This window comes from Cygnus atratus, chromosome 3 (assembly GCF_013377495.2).
Source record: "Cygnus atratus isolate AKBS03 ecotype Queensland, Australia chromosome 3, CAtr_DNAZoo_HiC_assembly, whole genome shotgun sequence".
Lineage (NCBI taxonomy): Eukaryota > Metazoa > Chordata > Aves > Anseriformes > Anatidae > Cygnus > Cygnus atratus.
In genome coordinates this window covers 82,406,665-82,428,744 of record NC_066364.1, presented here as the reverse complement: position 1 = coordinate 82,428,744, position 22,080 = coordinate 82,406,665, and the positions used below count along the sequence as shown (strand labels likewise).

The window sequence follows — 22,080 nt, the reverse complement described above, 5'->3', positions numbered from 1 at the left end:
TGAAAGCCAGGTCTGGTGTGAAATTAAAAGTCTAACAATGAGCTGCTAGCACAGGTCACAATTGCTTTCTTTCCTTCTATAGCTGTGTACTGATGAGGCCATTGCTTTGCACTCCATATTAGTGTCTGAATCATGGTTCTTGGTACAGCCACAGCAGCATCTGTTTGTTGTCATTTTGTTTTAGTTGTGTTACTTCAGACATTAAATTCAGGGTACTGAATCCCTGAAGCCACTGTACCTACCTTATTTAGGTTCAATCTGTCTTTGTGCTCTGGAATGGCATTGATATCTGTACTCGCAGCAGTAGTAGAGGACAGAAAACAAACTTTCCTGTGTGAAAGAAAATAACTGGATAGAGATGGCTTAAAATATGAAATACATTATTAGAGATCACTGACAATCTTGAACATACTGTTTGTTATCTGGAAGTCAACACGATCCTGTGTAGTACAGTGTAATGAAATGGTGCCTGAAATGATTAGATTGATTAGACTAAGAATTGCTGGTGTTTTAGAAATGTACCCAAGTAAATCAGCAAGGTTTACATATTACACAGCCAAACTTTCTTGTCAAGACTTTTGAGCAAGTTAAATCCATATTAAGTCAAAATGAACACTGATGTTCATCCTCCAGCGAAGAGAAGAGGAAAAATTCAGTACATGCCAATGGCTTGTCTGCTTTCATTTTACACAGTGCTTTTCTCTACAAATAGTTTTCAATTAATTATAGAAACTAACCTTCAATTTATTAAGATAATGCTCAGAAATGGGATTGTGTGGAAGAAACTCAGGAAAAACATGGATGTATTCTTTAGTTTTTGTTTCTGAGCCAAGAAAAGTTCTGACTCTTAATGAAAGGTTCTTGCACCATAATTTACACTGATGTCGTGACTGCTGTGTTTTTGATAAGAGTATCTAAATATCTGGGACAAAGTAAAAGCCATACAGAAAGTGTGTAGCTGGGATAGCACACTAAAATTTTCACAGGTGACTGTGACTTTGTAATTTTTCAGACTTTGAATTTATAAACTTGCTTCCATTCTTTAACATCCTGTGTGTATATGTGGCCATAGCCAAATTCATCCAGGTACCTTCACAGTACATACAGTACATCCTAAGCCTGTATTATTCAAAGTCATAGTAGGGTCCTCCTGCTTAAACATAATCAGAAATTGTCTTGATTTACAAAAAATTCTACTTAAGAATTGTAATCACCACACTTTAGTTTAGTTAGGATTTTTTAGATTAAGTTATAACACCAAATAGAAAACTCAGGTTGAATTAAGTGGCAATTGCATATTCAAGGGTATAGTAAATGCATGAGCAGCTTGAAGGTTTTAAAGCAATGTAAGATCATAAAATATCTTCATGATTCAGGAGAGCACAAAAAGCTGCCTAATTGCATAAGACCTTAAAACTACGTAACCATTTAAACCATACTGAGTCCTTTTGCCAACCATTGCCTTTGTATGTCCACTGGAAGACAAAAACTTTTGAAGTTATGTATGTTTTGAAGTTATGCAAAGCCTTTCTCTCAAAATGGGCAAAAATTATGGTCTGCTTGCAACACTACCAACCTATGCCAGCTTCTAGTATGTTTTAAGAGGAGACCTGAAGCTGCAAACTTCAATGAGCTTGCCTCTCTGTTCGCTGAGAGTATCTAATGCCTTGAAGATTGTATTAGACTCAAAAAAAAAAAAAAAAAAGGCCCCTGTAGCAGGGGCCTCACACAATCATCTCACAGAAATAAGTTACAATACACAGGAGAACTGATTCTTGACAAAAACTGACTTCTGTTGAATTCTTCAACAGAACTGAAACTTAGAAAGTCATGTAGAGGACAACAGGATAGCTTAGTGGAGTGGTAAAAAAAATAAAAAAAACACATTATCACAGAATCACAGAAAGGTTGAGGTTGGAAGGGACCTCTGAAGGTCGTCTGTTTCAACATCCTGCTCAAGCAGGACCACCTAGAACAGGCTTTCGAGGACCATGTCCAGGTGGCTTCTGAAGATCTCCAGGGAGGGAGACCCCACAGCCTCTCTGGGCAACCTGTGCCAGTGCTTCATTACTCTCAGAGTAAAGAAGTGCTTCCTGATGTTCAGACAGAACATCCTGTGTTTCAGTTTGTGCCCATTGACTTTTGTTAGGCACCACTGAAAAGAGCCTGGAAGGACTAATATCAATATGGATTGATAAACATCATTAAATTTTGTTAACTGTTTGAACTTCATTAAATACAAAGAAAAATCCCAGTTTAAATATGCTGTCTTGGATAAAAAATTACATCAGTTTAATACAACAGAATTCCAAATGACCACACCTGTCATGGTGGAAGATACAAGGCACACAGTTACCTGGAAGAGGAAGCACTACGTATAAGGAATAACATGGCATTGACTCCAGATGCTTGAGGAATTGAAGCTTGGCTATTCTCATTAATTTTACACCTGAAAATGAAGATGTTTGTACCAGATAATATCAGATAAGTTGTGTATTGTTCCCAGAAAAGGTTGTAGACTTTATTCAAAATCTAAAAATTTAAACATTTTATTTCCCCAAATGTATGTCACCTAAAAGTTTTAGACATAGTTTTTCAAAATCAGTTCATCAGTTATGATGCATTAATGACAGTGAAGAGTAGGTAAAGAATGTGCCTGCGCAAGGAAAAACAGAAACCCAGTGCAATGATGTACATTTCATTCAGCCAAGTATTTTCTTGAGAATTAGTATTTAAGAGAAAAGTGAAGTAACTTATGTCAAAGTTAACCAGCTACATTAATGTTAGAAAAGTACATTGTTCCTGGCATTCAAGCCAGTCATGTGTATGAACTGTGGGTACTTACAAAGCAATGATTTTCCCCCCTCATACATGAGGAGGTAAAAAAAAAAAAAAAAAAGGAAGAGACAAAGCCAGAACAGAAGTTGTTGTTACTACCTGTGCTACAAAAAGACTTCAGCTCTGACCTGGGTGCACAGATCATTCTTATCATGTGGTTCCCTACACAGTTAAGAATACAATGCAAACTGGAATTGCCCTAAGAGAAACAAGAAAGATTCCCCTTTGCCTTTTGTGCTGCAGTATATCCTGTAGCATAATATTTGAAAAACCCTTGTGGGACCTGTAGGTTCAAAACCATCTAGACAGAAATAGGAATTGAGTCCATGTCTCCAATGTACTGAGGCATACCATGGGCTTATTGAGTGAAGAGGATTTTCAACAGAGGATTTTTTTTTTCTGTGAAACAAAGCTTTTCATTTCCACTTTCTTCCAAGTATCTGAGAGCTAAGCATTTCAAGTTGAAATGAGCATTTTCTCCAGATCAATCTTTGTACTCTGAACTGAAGAAAATGAAAGAAGTTTTCAACTCATGCCAATCCAAAACACACCTTCACCCCTCAGTTTAATGCCAAAAAAACCTACCACAAAATAAGCAACAAGTATTTTTGAATTATTACTACTGATCTGTTAAATTGTTTGCTAGAACAAACAACATTGATTAGTGACACTCAAAAATACTTGATACGGTATCTCGTCTGGGCAGCTAGGCAGCTGGAATCACAAAAGCATTTCAACAAAATGCTGCTACTCCCTAGTGAGTAGGAGAAGAGAAAGTATGGAAAACATTTCTTGGAGTTGTACAGCCTTAGGAATTTTTTTTTTTCATCTTTCACCTCAAATTGCCTAACTTTCTGTAAATATTCTATATGGAAGAATAGATATTTCAAAAGGAGAGTATCTTCATCAGACTTGAAGATAAGACTAAGATATTTAAAACCAAAAAGAACAAAGAGAGGCACTACCACAAACATAGGCGAAGAGGGGAAATACTGAATTAGAAATAGGTAGCTATTAGAACAGTACAAAGGTTAATAAAAGACCAGAGGATAATTGAAAAAAAAAAAAAGTGTAACAAAACCCCTAGCTGTTGCCAAAACAGTACTTTAATTCTCCTCTCCAAATGGATATATTTCACTTAAGCCAAAAACAGTTGTATAATTTTTTACTGGTTATGTCTCTTTTCTTGTTACTTATTGAATCACTCCTTTTTCTCCATTGAGACTTTATCCCTTTCCAAGCAAGCAGGGATGTCTGTCCTTCATCTTCACCTCTTGGAATGGAATATCTTTCCATTCTTCTACCTTTGTCATCAACATCACTGTTTAATCCCTCAATCTCAGGTCAACAGACTGTGACATGCTTGTTTCTGTCACTCATTTTTAATGATTAGTTTGGTAATGCTATATAACCACCCAAAAAAACAAGACTAAAGGATCTTTTAACTGAAGGACAGCCATATTCCCCTTCTGAAAGTACATCATAATGTAATTAAATCCCAATCTGAAGTACAGAAACATTGCCTACTGGGCATTTCTATTTCCCTTTTCAGTGAATGACTGGAACTCTGGTACACAGCTGTGAAAGGCATCTCCTTGCTAGTGAGAGAAAGATTTTGACTACTCTGTCCAACTAAACATGCCTATCTACTGCAACATTTGTTCTCAAGAAACACCTTAAGATAAAAAGGAAGCATGCAAAGCCTTTGAAAATGACATTTAAGAGCCTAGACTGAGGCTGCTTGCCCATTCCTACCTTGTGCCAGAAATTTTCATATGAATGTTGAAAAGCATCTCAAAAATTGCTTATGTCGAAGCAAGACAACATTTACACCTTTTTGAGGTGAATTCCTTTCCAAAAGAAATATGAAGAAATAAGATAAAAAAAGACCAGAACTACTATCACATCAATCAGCGATAATGTAGCACACCTGCCATAATCTGCTGAAATAGTATTATTTCCAGATGTTCTCTCAAACACAAAACTTCCAAAATAAGGATGGCTCTACAGCTCCGTACAGCTCAGTAACCAGGGACAAAGTGACATAAAGTTTCCTTCAGTGGCAGTTTAGTGACATGTTAAAACACTATTCTTGATTAGAATCATAGAATCACAGAATCATAAAGGTTGGAAAAGACCTCCAGGATCATCTGGTCCAACCATTCCCCTACCAGCAATGTCACCCACTAAACCATGTCCCTAAGCACCAGGTCCAACCTTTCCTTGAACACCCCAAGGGATGGTGACTCCAACACCTCCCTGGGCAACCCGTTCTAATGCCTGACTAGACTTTCTGAGAGGAAATGTCTCCTAATTTCCAACCTAAGCCTCCCCTGGCATGGTTATTTATTTTGAACACCTGATCAACATCATTCCTTCTACAAATGGCTCTCGTAATTACCTCTCCTGCAATGTGAGGACTAAATAGCACAGTAATTTGAAGTGGGAGGGAGGGGGCGCAGATAAATTTCTATTTTAAATCCTGCTTTGAACTTGTGTATCCACTATTCTCTTTGAATTGTTTGTATGAAGTACTGGAGATCAAAATGACTCCATGAAAGCAATACTTACATACATCTGACAGAAGCAGATTCAAAATCCCACAAAATTATTGCACCATTTGCACTTCCTGTAGTTATCAAACTGCATCCTTCTACTTTTAAAACATCGAAGCACTTCATTTCCACAGAAGGTACAAAACACTACAAAGAAAAACAAAAAAGAATGTTAGTAGGAGCAATGTGGACACTAGAAAGTGAACTGCTTTAACTGTTAATTTAAAAAGATGCCTAAATCAAATGTGTATACAACAACTGCATATTCAATGTTATTCTAATACTATTGTGTTTGAGTTACACAGAGGCAGGGAGTGATAGCAGGGGGAAACTCCCTGCTGCAGAAGATGGGGGTCTTCATCTACCTGTCCTGATATCTGGGGACGAAGGGAGAGCAAGAGGAGAGGGGCAGAGCAGGACAAGGGGACTGGTAAAGAGCAGGATGAGATCTTTGGAGGTGCCTCCCTGCAGAGAGAGGAATGACTTAGGCCTGGATGTAGCCTGAGGTGCTTATGTGAGCCAAAATAGCCCCTTCACAGGCCTGGATGTAGCCTGAGGTGCTACAATGGGCCAAAATAGGCCCTTCATAGGCCTGGATATAGCCTGGGGTGCTAACGTGGGCCAAAATAGCCCTTTCACAGGCCTGGATGTTGCCTGAGGTGCTAACGTGAGCCAAAATAGCCCCTTCATAGGCCTGGATGTTGCCTGGGGTGATAATGTGAGCCAAAATAGCCTTTTCATAGGCCTGGATGTAGCCTGAGGTACTAACATGTGCCAAAATAGCCCCTTCAAGTTCCTGCTCCTCAACAGCTCTGGGCTGAAGTCTTCCCTAGCATGAGACCAGTGCCTGCAGGGAGCAATTTGCCTCCTTTGGAGCTAGACAGCTGAAAGAAGAGAGCTAAATGCCCGTGAATGCCTGGCCTGCTGCAATCCTGTGGGAATCCTGGGCTTGGACTTCAACATCCCAGCACTGGGATGGTGGGGCCAAGGAGTGGGGCTGGTTGGAAGTGGTCTTAGGGGTCTCATGGTTTGGGGACAGCCTTCAACAGCACCACTAAAAGCTCTTCCAGAAACCACGGTCCCTGCTTGGAGGCTTGTTGGGTTTCATAGGCCTCTAGAAACAGCCCTCATGGAAATATTTGTCACCTTTCTGCTCACCATACAAATTCTTTTCTCCTCTATTTTACCTACTCACAGCAAAAAGCTGCATCTCTCTTGCCTCCTCCTGGCAGTCTGGGAGCTCCCAGCTCCTTACTGGGAGCTCAGACTTGGGATACTGTGAAGAGGCTGCTGGCCCTTGTCTGGCTCTCAGACTATTTAGTACACCCTGCTGCTCTGGATGGGAACCAGCGGTCTTGCCAGGGGAGATGTGGGGTGTAAAATACTGGCTGCATAGCCAATGCTGCATTTTCTCTGCACCCAGTCAAGGTAAAGAAGGGTTCAGTGCATCAACTTCAGTAACCTTCTTCATACTTATTGTGAAGCAGAAAGAAAAGAGCTCACAAAAGAATTAGGTTTGCAGATGATCTGCCGTTAACCAGAAGCAATTATTATCTGGAACTCACTGTGGAATTTTAAGCTGCAAAAATGACTAGAAGCACTTTTTAAATAAACTAAAAGAAAAGCAGGATTCTACAGCTGTCTGCAGCACTAGTAACAGTCACCATGGAAAAAAAAATTGTTCTAAGAAGAGAGACTTGACAAGGGTATATAAATATTATTTGAAATGGGGAAAACTTCTCACTAGTTACACACAGGGTTAGGAATCACACTAGGAATCACCCAGCCTGATCTTTATGTGCCACTATTACTGAAAGTCAGTCTATCTCTAATAATGAAGCACCTTTCATTTCTAGAAGATATCTCATACAAGGACCTCAACTTATATTTTGTACAGGAATGTGAAGCGTATGTTCTGAGTTGCTTAACCATGCTAACAACTGTGCATTGCATTATTAAGCAGGTCTATCTCATAAAAACAATTGCCCTTTTATGTGATTTATTTTAGACTTTCGGTGTACTGGAAAGTTTGGAATACTTATTTGGTTCTCATCCTCTTGTTAAAAATCCTCAAGGGCACAATAAACCTTTTACTTTCTAATCTTCCGTAAATGTTGCGGAACTTCAAATGTTTCTCACCTCTGTATCATTGCTCAGAGTACTGGTGTCAGACGGCAGCTGAATATTCAGAAAAAAATCATGTTTTTGTAAGGTGTCAGGCTTCAGTGACAGAAACTCAACTGGATTCCTTTGTAGAAACAACACTGCCTCAGGAAGCACCCATGTAACTTCTAGACACATTTTAATTTCATTACCCTGTTAAAAAAAATGACTTAATGAGAGAGGGAGGAAAATATTTCTCTATTCATAAGGAAATGGTCAGCAAGTGTGTTCCAAATCTTGTTTTCTGTGCCAAACTACAAAACAACAACAGAACAATAACAAACCAAACCAAACCAAACAAAAAAAACCAACACAACCAAACATTGCAAACTTCATCTGGCATACACAGTTTGATTTCCCACTTAAAAGTAAGTTGTTTCTTCAGTTATAGCTGCTCATTTTATTAACTTGGTAGTCTCCAGTCTCCATACCAGCAAAACTGACAGTTGCCGCAATTGTGTGAGAAAAACAGGCCATAGTTCCACCACTGCTCTGAGTCATCGATCCCTCCCCATTGTGCCTAGAGCTATTGCAAGTTACCTTCCCAGTCTTTCCAACTATAGCAAATTCACCTCAGTATCTTGTTTCTGTATTAACCTTGATATTTCTGTCTGTTTAGGAAACTGAAATCAGCTTCTTAGATTTTCTTGTGTTCTCATAGATGTCTTGAACTCCAGAATGAGGCAATGATTAAGATTTTAGTAAATCTTATGATTTTAATTGTATCAGACAGGAAACACCTTGGGGGAAGGTCTAAAATTTGAAAGAGAGTATGAGAGACTCTTTCAAAGAGTAAACTGGTTTTGGGGTGCTACTCAAGTTTACCTTCCTAACTACCGTATTAAGAGCCTCTTTAAAAGCTAATCATAATAACCTATAGTTCTCATTATTCAACTGAAACATTTGTATAAAAAAAGTAGTTCTGCAATTATATACAACAATATTAATGTATTTAAATACACACAGACTTGCAGGAGATTCAACTCTTTGCCAACCTGTTGTCAAGGGACACATTTACATTGCATGAATGATTTAACAATTCCAATACTAACACTGAAGGCCAATCGGTATGATATAGTGTTTCAGAAATAATATAAAAAGTAAAGCCTAAATAAAACAGCTATATATTAACAGGAGGATCAAAAGTAGTATATTGTTTACCAAGATAACTCTTGTATGTTGTTTTTTTTTTTTTTTTCTCTAAATATATAATCTGTATAACAAAACTTAATATTTCTGCCTACAAAACTTTGTTCCCTTGTACACAGTGGATTTAAAGTTTCATAAGGGGAATTTTGTCTCATAGAAAACATTCCAGTCTGAGGAAGAAAATTCTAGAGGAACATGGTTCGTCTAAAAGATGAGATCCCAATTATTAGCTCCAAATGCATGCTGTTAAGTTTTAGCTGAAGGGAACACAGAGTAGACTCTCAAAATAAAGCCAGGCAAGCCAATCTGATTTATTATTGTCTTGTCTCTTTGTATAAGTTCTTAATGCAGCCACTGTCTTAATCTAGTAATTTTAGGTGATAACTAACTAACTAACTAAATCCTTTAACAAAAATCTTCCCTGATACCAAGTTTTCTTGCAGGATAATACCATGGTCACCTATTCTCCACAGAGGGAAAATAAACCAAGAGGGATATTAGGGTACAGTTGGAGAGCTTCACAATGATATAAATGTATAGGCTTGAGGCCTTTGAGGCTTCTGAAACTGAAATCTGAGTCACGGGAGTTTCCTATTAATAAACTTTAAATGGTGCCTCTATGGCATACAAAAGACTGGGATGGGATGGCAATATCTGAGTCTCAGGGCTCAGTTGCTGAATTTGGACAGTTATCTCTACACATTTATTATTATTTAATCTACATTTATTCTAGATTCTCTTGTTTAAAAGCTAAAGGATATCAGGACTGAAAGTTATAGAATTTCAGCACATGATGAAGCCTCAGAGTTGCTCTGCAAATTTTGTGTCAATGATTCAGGTCATTGTAGTCCCCTTTACATCAATAAGTCAGAGGAGAGCATCTCAGCCTCAACTGTTAATTTGTGAAGGAGAGAAATTAAACAGTTTTCAGTTGCTGAACCAGATTCCACAACCATGCATAACTTCACTTATCTGAATATTTCCCTTTACATTAAGGAGTAATGTTATCTGCATACACAAGTGCATAAGATCTGGTTCTTCTCCAGCAAACACAGATTAATTTGATAACAGTGACAGTCTTATTAGGAAACTGAATCACAAAGCCTCAATCACAAACAGAAAAAACATTAATGTTCCATTGTAGTGAGTGCATGAAAAGAAATGATCAGAATGCTGAAAAACAGCAGTGGACTAATGAACATATTAACACTTAGAAAGGCAGAAAGCTAACTTGATGCAGGAAGTGGACTGTTTCTTGATAGTTTCTTAAAGTTTATCTACTGATTCATGAGAAAGTCTTGTTTTGCCTTGAAAATTAGAAGCTAATGAATGAAATAAATAACAGCAACAACAAAAATGTATGTATATAAGTATAGATTAAAAACCTGAATGATTTTCATCTTCCCACTCTGCTCTAAAACAAGAATTGCATGTTGACTCTCACTAGCCTTCAGATAAACTAGCTTCAGCAGACCATGCTCATCTTTGCTGTGCTGGGCCAAAGGCAAGGCTTTAACTTTCTGTCCACTTCCAATATCCCAGATTTTCACAGTTCCTAGACAAGAATGAGAAATGTACACAAAAGTGAATGGACTCTCTACAACAACCTGTGCTTCATACTCAGGAACTTGAACAGACAGGGAAAGGAGAAGAAAAGAAGAAAATCCAACTGCAGGTTCAGAGCTAAGTCACTCATCTTTAAGAAGTTGTAACTGTGTATGTGTTTCTTGGCTATGTGGTTCTGAGCTACATTAAGGAGCAGAGTGAGCTGGTTGCTGGACTTGTCTCACACAACTAGTGGGGAGAAGGAGCTAGAGTATTAGCTTAAGTGAAGCAGTTGTTACACGACACCAATTGTGTGGCACTTGATAGCGTTCACCTTTTGTCATGCTCTTAAAATCCATAATGGGTTTTAGTCCCTGTAGCCAAGTACAAATAATAAACATGGAAAAATGTCATTTCCTCTTTCATATTTTTCTTTGGAAAGAAAAGGAAGCTTTCATATTTTTCATGTTTTAATACTTCAGGTGTGCACTCATGAATATTTGAATGTGAGAAGAATTATTCTGCCATGTTAACAGATCACAAAATTATTAAAGTTTGTTGCAGAATTCAGTGTAGCACTTGTGAATATATTGGAGAGGTCTTGTCACATCATCTATAACTGATGTATGCTAAATAACACAAGGGAAAAAATCAGGAAACACAGAGAGATATATATTCTGGTGTTCACCACAAAATTGAGCTTAGACACTATAAAATAATAATTAAAAAAAAAAACAACAACACTACCATTCATTTGGAGCCATTTACTTACACCGCTATAAAGATCTAGGCCCTAAGACCTATGAGGAAACACCTTTTCAGACCAACAGCTTTGCAGATAGCCTTCCATAGACCAATAGGCAAGCAAAGTAACAGAGCCCCAGCAGCCAAATATCAGCTTTCTGTGAATCACCAATCAAATAAAATCCCACCAAGAACCTCCTTCCCCCAACTCCCCCCCCAAAAAAAGAAAAAAAAAAAAGTGTATTCCTTTCTTTGCATACTTCCTCCCACCCTGGAAGAAAGACAAAAATCATTGTCACTGAGACAGATGGTTCAAGGCAAAGAGTTCTGATCGCTCATGTCATTTGTCATTTTACATAAACATAATAAAAAGGTAATAATTATTTAATTGCTTTACCATCACATGCCCCAGTAGCAAGATAAAAACCATTTATTTCAGTGGCTGCACAGGTCACTTCAATATTCAGCCCATGTGCATCTTCAATCTGGTATATTTGATATCTTGTTTCTAGGTCCCAGACCTAAAAAAAAAATAAAAAAAAAATGTAAAATTAAATTAATTATTTGTAGTACATCCTTTAAAACTCCTCACACAATTTGTTCTTGGTGTTGTAGCCATCATGACCTAAAGAAGGTGGGGATTTACAATGAGAAATAACATCTTTATTGAGTGTACAATATAGACAAACCTTTACACAAACAAGCAAAGGAATGGCATGCATCACCAACTGGCCCAATAAGAGAAGCTACTTCACCCTATAAATCTTGCCACTTAACCCCATCAGCAATGAACGAAAACTGCAGATCCTCAGCACACCTGTAATGATTCATTATATTTGCCTATGGATTTTCTTACGCTTGCATGGTGACTATTTTTAGTGGTTCAAATATAAATGGTAAAATTAACAAACAAATGTAATCTTTTCATTACAGTTTCAACACATATAACGCTGTGATAAAAAGCAACAAATGAGAGACATCTCTTTCACTTTATTTTTCTTGTTAACTGGCTATTATATTCAATGCTTCTCCCTCACTGTATGACTTGAAATCCTTAAGGCTCAGAACAACATGTTCTAGGAAATTTGTTAAAAGAGAAAAGGATCTACGGAAGTCAGCAAATTGTCTCCAGAATTGCTAATCAAAAAGAATCAGATTCAGAAAAACAGAACAACAAGAACAGCAGGAGAATAAAAGGATAAAAAATGAGGTTCTGTAGTTTAGCCACATTGTATGTACCAGAGGAACTTTTCAGTTTTAGAATTCAAGAATCTTTTTATCCAAGAGTAGTATCTTTTACCCAGTACTGTTTTTACAAAGTGCCTTTCTTTATGTTTTATACCAATCCATAGAACATCTAAAGTACTTTTACATCCCACTAAGCTGTCTGGGACTTGAGCACTTCCTAAATTTGAGGAGATGCTCGTCAGATATGCCTTCTGAATAATGTGTAATTGTGTTTGCATGAATTATGAATTGGATGCACATTTTGACATAGTGGCATTTTAAATTTTCCTTTAGAGCTACTAAATGGCCAATGGACTTTCACTACTGTTGACACTCTGTCCATCACAGAACAGGTGAATCAAAATGTGGCCAAAGGAAATAAATCCTAACTAAATCCAGAGCCTCCGAAACCTTGCTCAATCTGCCTGGCACTTGCAGTGCGGTCAGTGAAGTAGTTTTCTGACAAAAGAATGCTGTTGAACTGAATATAGCCTGTTTATCATGGCTACTACTTCCAAGAAGAATCTGAGCATAAAAATAGTCACAAAACAAACACTTCGAATAATAAACACTAATCACTTAGATAAGTGCCCAATCACTTATTTGTAATAAACAAACAAGCAAACAACAACCTGAGACTATTTCAGTTGATAGCCGAGACTATTTCAGATGACAACTTACACTCACCTTCAGTATTGACTGAGAGCAGATAGTGATGATTTGGTGAAAAGCCCTGTTGTAAGCCAGAACATTGATGCTTTTCTCATGTGTCTGTGGAACCTGTTTCGTATCTTGTATCATGTGAGTTAGGGGACAAATATCAATGACAGTTGAACCTGCACATGGTGAGACAAGTGAGAATATATACATTTTATAGAAAGGTTTCATTTAAGACATGGTGTTCTTCTGAGTTTTCTGAAGGGCATAAGGAATCTTGTCTGTTTCTTGAGAATATCTGTTCCTGAAAAGAGAAAACATTCACCCATGCTCCCCACAAGACATCAGTTAAACAACAGCTAAGTATTTCCCTGCCTTAAACAACCACCTGCCTACCTTTTACAGGATTGATACCCTGAATCCAAGATCATTAGGAGTGGTAAATCCCCCTGGACCACAGTGGGTTGGAATGGAACCCAAATAAATGAAATATGAACTGGCAAGTATATCACTAAAATTCTGGTAACCACTTCCTTAGAGATAAGGCAATTCTAGCTGCAGCCAATAAGGTCTTCCCAGCACCTTCTTTTATACAGCACTGCAGGTCTGAATGGCATTGCACTTTCCAGTGCCCTCTGATCTGAAGGGCTGCATAAACAGAAAGGCAGATGGGGAAGACAAGACAAAGGAAAGGACAAGGTTTTTACAAGGCAGGCTCACAATCCAGCCTCTAATTTCAATTCCAGATTTGCTCCTCTACCAGCAGAGGAGCAGCAGTCAGCAGTGAGCATGCAGTAAAGAGCAGAATTGCCTAATACTTGGCATGAGCCCAAGCACACAGGCCGGCAGCTTGGAACGGGCACAGAAGGAAAGCTGTGGCAATATTCAAATGAAGCATGAAGGTGAGCCGTGATTTATGGATGTTAGTGAACCAATAACTGAAAATCTCCTCTGTAAAGTCAGGTAGATAGCAATAAGGATTAATTTGCTCACATATAACCTCAGTCTCTTGCCCTGTTCAGGGGCAAGGGGACATTCACTTAACCTTTTAATGGAATCATTAACAGAATCCAGGGCCAGATTTTTACAGATATTTAGGCACTGCTCCAATCATTGTTTATAAGGGCAAAGCCACCTCATTTTCACAAGGGCTTAGCTATGTAAAATCACTATATTACTAAACCTTGAAAATCTCACTAACTTAAATTTGAACTGAAGATCCCATCTGTACGTTTTAGTAATGAAATATCTTTAAAAAGTATTCTTATTAGTATTCGGATCATTTTTAAAATAAGACCTAGAATATAAAGTTTCTTAAGCTTTGCAATGCTTAGCCAATTCCAAAATACATGCAACCATTTGTGGACTCTCGTCCAATGTATATATTTAGGCTTCTAAAACAGGTTTATTGACACAAATATTCAGCAGAAACTGCCGGGTCACTGAAAATAAGAAATTTCATGTTCATCTCAGATTTGACAAGCTTTGTGCCTTGTTCTTGGTGCAAGGACAGAAAAAGCTGTCCCCAAAGACAATTATTTCCCTGATAATCCTCAGGTGTCTATAGCCCCAGGACAGGTTCAAAGCTGAGGACTCCAGGATTTCAGAGACCACGTCTCTGGGGCAGACAAAGCTGCTGGTTTCCAGGTTCTCTGCCCTAAATAAAGAAGGCTAAAATCCTTAGGGACACCTGCAAATCTCTGGGCCTTCAGAGGTTCCAGGCTCCTTGCTATGGAGTCAAGAAACTACATGTAGCTTAATTTTTCTAAAAAAGGTTCACCTTGCTTTCAGAGAAGTCTTCCTCATTTCCTCTGGTTCCTGCTGTTAATTCCAATGCTGCATATTTTCATACATATTTCCATATTGAAATTAGCACCACGTATAACAAGACATACTTCAAGATGGTCTTAATGTACAAATACCCTGAATGCACAGTATTCTATACATCTCATACAACTTATTCCTGCATTCAACTTCATTAGTATGCAATCATAAGGGAAACCACATTCTAGAAGGGGGATGATGCTCTCACACTTTAATTACAGTAACATACCTGTGATCAGCGTGCCACGATCATTGTCAAATACCATGGCAAGGGTCTCCAACTCTCCAGGAATCCCTTGATTATCATGAAAGACCTGAAGCATTGAAAGGATCTGTATATCCCACACTCGAACAATCTTGAGAGAAGAGTGGGGGAGAAAACCTAATACTGTATCATGATTGGATTTTCAACTACTCTTCATTTGCATGACAAAATACTATACCCTCTAATGCAAATCATGTTGTTAATAGTTACATCCCAAAATAAGCAACACAAACACTGAAGACATCTTTATTGTCATTTTACTAAAAGGCACAGAAAGGCTGAGTCTTGAAATATTGACCTGAGAAGTCCACGGGAGAACCAGATCTCCCGAGAATCAATTCTACTCCTTAATAACAAGATGACTCCATTGTGTCATGCTTTTCAGTCAAGTACAGACAAATGCCAATAGTTTAAAAGCTTGTATTCTGGACTGGACTATCAAATGGTGTCAAATAATACAAAGATAAATTTCAGAGGGTTCCACATCAGGAATTCCTGAAATCTTTTACTGACAGCAGATGTTGGAAGGAAATCGGGATCAGGACATCCTGTAGATGTATCATTTTTATGCACATACAATTCTTGTGCTCTGTATACGCAGCTGCTACTGACCACAGTCACATTACCAACCTCTAAGGAACAGTAGATATACCAGATACAGTATATAGTTCTTTCAGTTTCAACAGACAACACGGCATTTGCTTTAGGCTCTAGAATTACGAGTTAGTAATATGTTGGCAACATTCATTCATCCTGCCTTGATCAAACCCATGTTGTACTTGTTGCTATCCCATGCAAACTGCTATTAATTCTGCAAGAAATCATGATGTAGGTTCTCAGACCCTGTGGTTTTTAGTGTGGTGTATTTCCCAGCAAAATAGACTTACCGTGTTATCAAAAGTTATTTTGTCACCACCTCTGCATGTAATTCTCATTCAGCTGACAAATCTGTAGTTTTATGTAGGCATTTGTGCAAGGTATTTATATTCATGTGTTATTAAAAGGTAGTGCTGCATTTTAAATTGGGATTTTTAACACAAATGTTCCCATCAATACTTGGAGTGTTGCGGACTTTGACAAAGGGCTTTGAATCTTTGGATGAAATGCTCCATAGAATGTTAGCCTATAAAACACATAAGCACAAACCCATGAAATATTCACCTGAATTTGATAACTGAACTGCATCTCAGGCAGAAAGTAATATCACATGAATAATTCTGCTTCCTGGACTACAGTCCCTGGATGTTTTCTTCTCTCAGCTGTTCCTTATTCTTAGCCTTGAAACTCAATGGAGATCTCTATGGGTTTCCTCAGATGATCTTGATGCAATCACTCAACTTCTAATTTCATAGCTTTGGCCAGTAAACAAGAAGCAACCAGACAGCCATGACTGGGGCTGGAGTGCTATTTATCTACAAGAGCAATAATTTTGGAGATCTGGTAATCTTGAAAAAAAATCCTAGGAAAAATCTTACGGGATTGTAATGTACATCCATTTTTTGATTCTTCCCAGAATCTGCTATATGGTGAAAAACATTATGGTAAAGGTAGTTACAACTCCAAACATATCTGCATGTTGGGGGCGGATTCTTGCATTTTTATTCCTGAGAACCTACTTAATTTACCCACAGCTAAAAGCAGCCTTCTTGCTACCCTAGCTTGCCTACTGTGTAGACGGTCCAGTAAGCCTCATGAAACTGTCCTGATCAGATGCCATAACCCAACAAGAAAAGATGCAAGTGTAATTAGAGCACCAGTCACTGGACAGTGAGACGGGAAGTTTATTTAAAAATGACTTGTTTTATTTCTGATTGATATATTAGATAGTACAACAGCTGGCACCTTAGAAAAAAATGAAAGAGATTAGACAGAAAAAAGAATATAGAATTCTGTTCATCACTTCCATAAAATTTCATAAATGTTTTAATGACATAACGTACTTACTGAGGCCATTAAGAAGTTATGCCATTAACAGGAAATGTCTCATAAGGAACAGTCTCATAACAGAAATGCCAAGAAACACTATTTGATGTATAATTTAAATTGACCACTGTAAGGGTGCCACTGACCTAGAAATGTTGGTGACTTGTAGAAAAAATTGTATTAAATTATTGTTAAAGTCATATTGATTTACAAAGTAATTGCTTTTAGCTCATATTGCCTAATACCGACATAGAAATCTGACAGGAAGAACTCTGAGGAAGAAACAAGAACACGACATCTGTCAACCTTATAACAAAACCGGCTACAATCAAAATCAGCTTTCATTGCTGAAAATTAAAAAAAAAAAAACAGTTCCACAATGTAAATCCCTATGTAATACAAAGACATTTGAAAACAAAACAAAAAAATCCTTAAGAAATAAATACTTTCTCTGCAAATTTGGGATCAGATAAATTTTGAAAATATTAGGGATTTCGGCAGAATACCACTTATATTTGGTCTGTTTGATCACATAAAAACTTAAACATTTCTGTGATTTTTTTTGATATAATTAATTCATGAAAAAAAAATCATTTTACAACTATAAACAGAGAAAGTAAGTGTTTCCCAAAAGACATACAGCAAGTTACAATCTGAAACATAACCCACAAGTTTAGACTTTTTCAGCTTTCCTCATTATATCCTATTCCCTTCTTCATTTGGAATTCTGTTTATTTTTCTGTTGAACATAGTGTGTGTCTATTATAATCCACAGGCAGTATGCCCTGTCCTTAAATATGCTTTTGATAATTAAGAAGACTTCACGTGTGCTTACATTAATGGTATGAAAAGTTCAATGCAATTCCCAGGAATTATTTCTTCAGAAGACATACACTATACAATTAAGAATGGAAGTTCATTACTTTGTATGTTGTAAAATGTTGAAGTATCTCTCTTTTCACTTAAAATAGCCACTCAGCATAGAAAAAAAAAAAAAAAAAGAAAAAGCTGCTAAAGAAACAAAATGGAAGACTGTTCGCTGTTTGTAAAATAAAAATAAGGGAAAGAGTAATGGATGGAAATTATTCAGGGTTATGCAATGTCAAGAAAGGAGATAAATACAAAGCTTTAGAGATTATTGGAATTTCCATCCATAACCTAATTTTAAAGGAAGTTACAGAAGATCCGGCAAAACTTTGAAATAGAAGGGAAAAAAATAAACAGATACACCAGTGTTTAAATAAATCACTTCTGGCAACAGAGAGAAATTCATACATGAGTGTTTCTGAATTTTGAGTACAAAGAAAATTTCTCCTGATTATCTTGTTTGTTGCAGGGAAAATGCAAAAGGAAAAGGCTCTAAAGAGCTTCTGAGATTAATTTTTCTCTGAGACCATATTGCTTCAGAAAAACCATGCCCATCAAATTCTTCTACTAGATTTTTGACCACATTTCAGAAATTTATTCAGACATTCTCTGAAGCTTACAAAAGGAAAGAGCTTCATGGAAAAATAGGCAGTGAGAATGGCTCTGAAAAAGGAAATCCAGTTGAATAGAAAAATGAAGAAACTGTTTATCTGCCTAAAATAAGTAGACCAGCAGAAATAGAAATAGAAAAAATAAAAAGTTAAGAAAGTAAGGGTAGATCTCCAAGATCATTTCTGGCACAGTCACAATTAGAAGGTGTAAAAATAGCTTTAAGAACTGAAGATTTATCACAAGTACGTATCATAGAGATACTCTACTCAGGAGAAAAGAATAAGTCACTGAACAAAGACATAATAACCTTTCCAGAGACATCATCCAGACCCTTTACAAAGTAGAATTAGACAAAACAAAATTGAAGACACACAATTTTAACAATCTAATGGCTTTTTCAAGTAAACAACGATCAAGACATAAGCTTGACGTCTTATTTCATCAAAGCAATGAGAAAATTATTTTACAGCACAAGTGAATATCAGAGCCTCTTGTGCCCTTTCTTGCTCTTTGTTCAGTTACTAATGCCAATACTGCATTAAGAATACGTAGTCACTTGAAGTGACAGCAAAAACCTGGGTCCCTCACAGCATTCACAAATCTCTTCCCTTCCTTCAGGCCTTCTTCCTTTTCTAGCCGGGGGCACAGGATGGGGACATTATGTAAGCCACTGTTTCACATGAGTAACTTTAACACAAGGAATCGCCAGCACGGCCGTGAGATATAGTGTCACTGCTGTTCATCTGCATCAGCACACATAACTGCATGAATACATATGCAAAGAGTGGAAATGAAAGGCATGCTTAGTTTGACTGCGGGAGTTGCCTTAGGAATGTTTTGTTAAAACACTGCTGTTCTGTGTATTTATTAAAGAATTTCCACATCAGCCTGACAAATGCCAGGAATCACTGAAGCCCTGTGAAAACATACTCTTTATGGCAATACTCTTTATGGTATACTCTTTATGGCAAAATGCTTCTTGACTACATCTTCTGAAATCACACACAGACTTGCAAACAAAACACATTAGAGAGGAGGTGGAGCATCAAATGCTTTTGAAAATGACTTCTTTTCTTTTTCCTGCTGTTTCCACCTTACAGGAAAAGCTGAGCTGTGTCTACAACGCTGTCTTACATTAATGAAAAAAATTGTTGGTTCAGTTTGTGTACTAGGAGAATTGGCATTGACCCACAGACATACCTTTTGAATATGGATGTTGTGTCGTGTGGGATGCAGGGTTTCTTGCCTGTGTTCCCTCATTGTGGCCAGCTTCCATCACACAGTAGGTAGCAGGCACAGAGGGGCATTCCAGGAATGCACGTTGTCTTTCTCTCCTGTATTTGCTGCAACAGCTTTAACAAGCTAGTCTGCTATCCTTTCCAGGACTGCAGCCTGGATCACTCCCCTCTTTTCTCAGGTGCTCTTCTTGTATCATTCATCTTTCAACCCAATGGCAAAACCCTATAGTTACAGACGGATTTTTCACAGACACAGAGAAAAATTGGGAACCAAATCCCTCCAGAATTCAAAGTGAGTTCTTGCCAAAGCTTTCTGACACCCCTTAACATTTTTAAATGTGTATATTTACATACATAAACACTTTTCTCTCAAGTACCACTTTGTCAATCCCCAAATATCAGAACACGCTAAAAAGCCTGAACTATCTTTTCCATCTGGTCTAAAGTCTATGTTTTGAGAGCATATAAAGACCAGCAACACCTTTCTCTTCTATTTTTAACACACACACACACAAAGCACAAGACTCATCTTCTAAAGAGGAGAGATTTAGACTAGACATTAGGAGGAAATTCTTCACTCAGAGGGTGATGAGGCACTGGAACAGGTTGCCAAGAGAAGTTGTGGATGCCCCACCCCTGGAGGTGTTCAATGCCAGGCTGGATGGAGCCTTGGCCAACCCGATGTAGTTGGTGGCATCCCTGCCTATGGCGAGGGGGGGTTGGAATTGGATAATCTTTAAGGTTCCTTCCAACACAAGCCATTCTGTGATTCTATGATTCTATGATCTTACCAACTAAAATGGTAACAGAAGACGGAGTTAGAAAAAAGTTGGGAAATAAGACAAAATTGTTAAAAAAATATTTTACATGCTCTCCATATGATAAAGTTCAGGCTCAGGAACACTGTCTTGCTGGGTTATCATGAGGAGGCTGTTGTGGAAGGCTGAAGTGAAAAAGTTACAAATTCACACAGAAAGTCTGAGCCCTCAAAGACAAAAGTCACCAGGCATGAAGCAGAGGTCAAACTGCAGTTCTGTTGCCGTGTTATTTAATAGAGTGAGTTACCTGCAGAGAGTGCAGCTGTGTGTCCTATGATCCCTGAAGGTGATCCTGCAAAGTACTACAACTCCCTGTAGTTATTAGAAGACTTAGGAGCAAACTGATGTCAACGGGATTACATGTGAGGCTAAGGGAAGAAGGATGTAGCTCTGAGCATATTATTATAACCACAAACCTGTTAATATATAAGGTTACTTTCTTTTTCTCAGTTATGGTGCAATGATGGAAAGAAATTAAAGTGGGTAGTATGGAACAGTGAGTCTAATTGTAAACTAATGAGCCTGCAGGCGATTTACCGGGTGCTATACAATGGCTGAGACTGTGTAAAGGCTCTGCGTTTTTGTCTCTTTATTGTCTGCTCAGTGTGCTGACAAGAGAGCTACCTGAGCCCTAATGCAAAGATGAAATAACCATGTAAGTCATCTATATATTGTAATTTTTTTTTGTGACAGAGTGATCACAACTTTATCTGTAAAGTCCTTTAGACTCCTCTGTGAAAGATTCCTTCTTTTTTGATATAGCTTTCAACTATGACCACAAGGTTTATCTGGCTTTTAAAAGTCTAGGAATTTCTCTTTATTTCTTTTTACTTCTGAGGAGAAGTGTAACTTCTAATTCACAGCACAATTTAAAGACACATAGTTACTTTTTAATTAGAATATACTTTCACATATTCATGTACAAATGATTTTACTGATGTCATTGACACAACTCAAGTATGTTTAGTTAAGATCAGGTATAAAAGTCCACATACTTGGAGTCTTGTAAAATAGATTTTGTTTCTCTCCAAAGTTATTGTATTGAATCATAGAAAGGCCCAGAAAGTACCTTAAGAGATCTCCTAGTTATTTACTGCCTGAGGTACTTCACTCCCTTTTGTTTCCCCTATATATATCTTCATGTACATTCATTCCCCTTAAGTCTTGTTTTATGTCTTATTCTGTTTTTCCTACATGCATATCTTGCAGGCTATCCGTCAAAACCTTCCTTAGTTCAGCAGTGGTGCATGCCTGCAGCAAATGTACAGTTACCTACAGAAAAGACAAGTATAGATCTATAGAAGTGAGGAAGAAGGAATGGCTATGGTTCAAGGATTATTTGAAAATGACATATTTCTGATTACTTAATTTAAGCTAATAGCACATTCAGAAGAGTATAGGTTATTTTAAGAATAGGATTAAAGACGTGAAAACATAGTATTTACCCCACCTCAATGAGCAGTGGTAAGCAATTGTGGCAGAGGAGCAGCATGGACAGACGAAACAGAGAGATTTGTAATATTTCCTACATAACACATCAAAAAGCTGGATATCTCAGTTGACTACCTATATTTGGTCCTTATTACTTTATAGGACACAACCGACTTTTGCCACAGATCATACCTTCAATTTTAATGCCCATTCGGTACTCTAAT

The 22,080-nt window shown here is 37.6% G+C and overlaps 1 protein-coding gene across 1 annotated transcript in view; it reads right to left on the bottom strand.

Moving 5' to 3' along the window:
- The window catches only part of WDR64 (WD repeat domain 64), a 72,404-nt gene that overhangs the window by 7,796 nt on the left and 42,528 nt on the right, over positions 1 to 22,080 (bottom strand). The window contains 8 exon segments of the mRNA XM_050709826.1: positions 243 to 330; positions 2,357 to 2,449; positions 5,410 to 5,540; positions 7,533 to 7,709; positions 10,091 to 10,260; positions 11,392 to 11,515; positions 12,909 to 13,057; positions 14,932 to 15,058. Coding sequence (XP_050565783.1) covers positions 243 to 330; positions 2,357 to 2,449; positions 5,410 to 5,540; positions 7,533 to 7,709; positions 10,091 to 10,260; positions 11,392 to 11,515; positions 12,909 to 13,057; positions 14,932 to 15,058 — 1,059 coding nt within the window.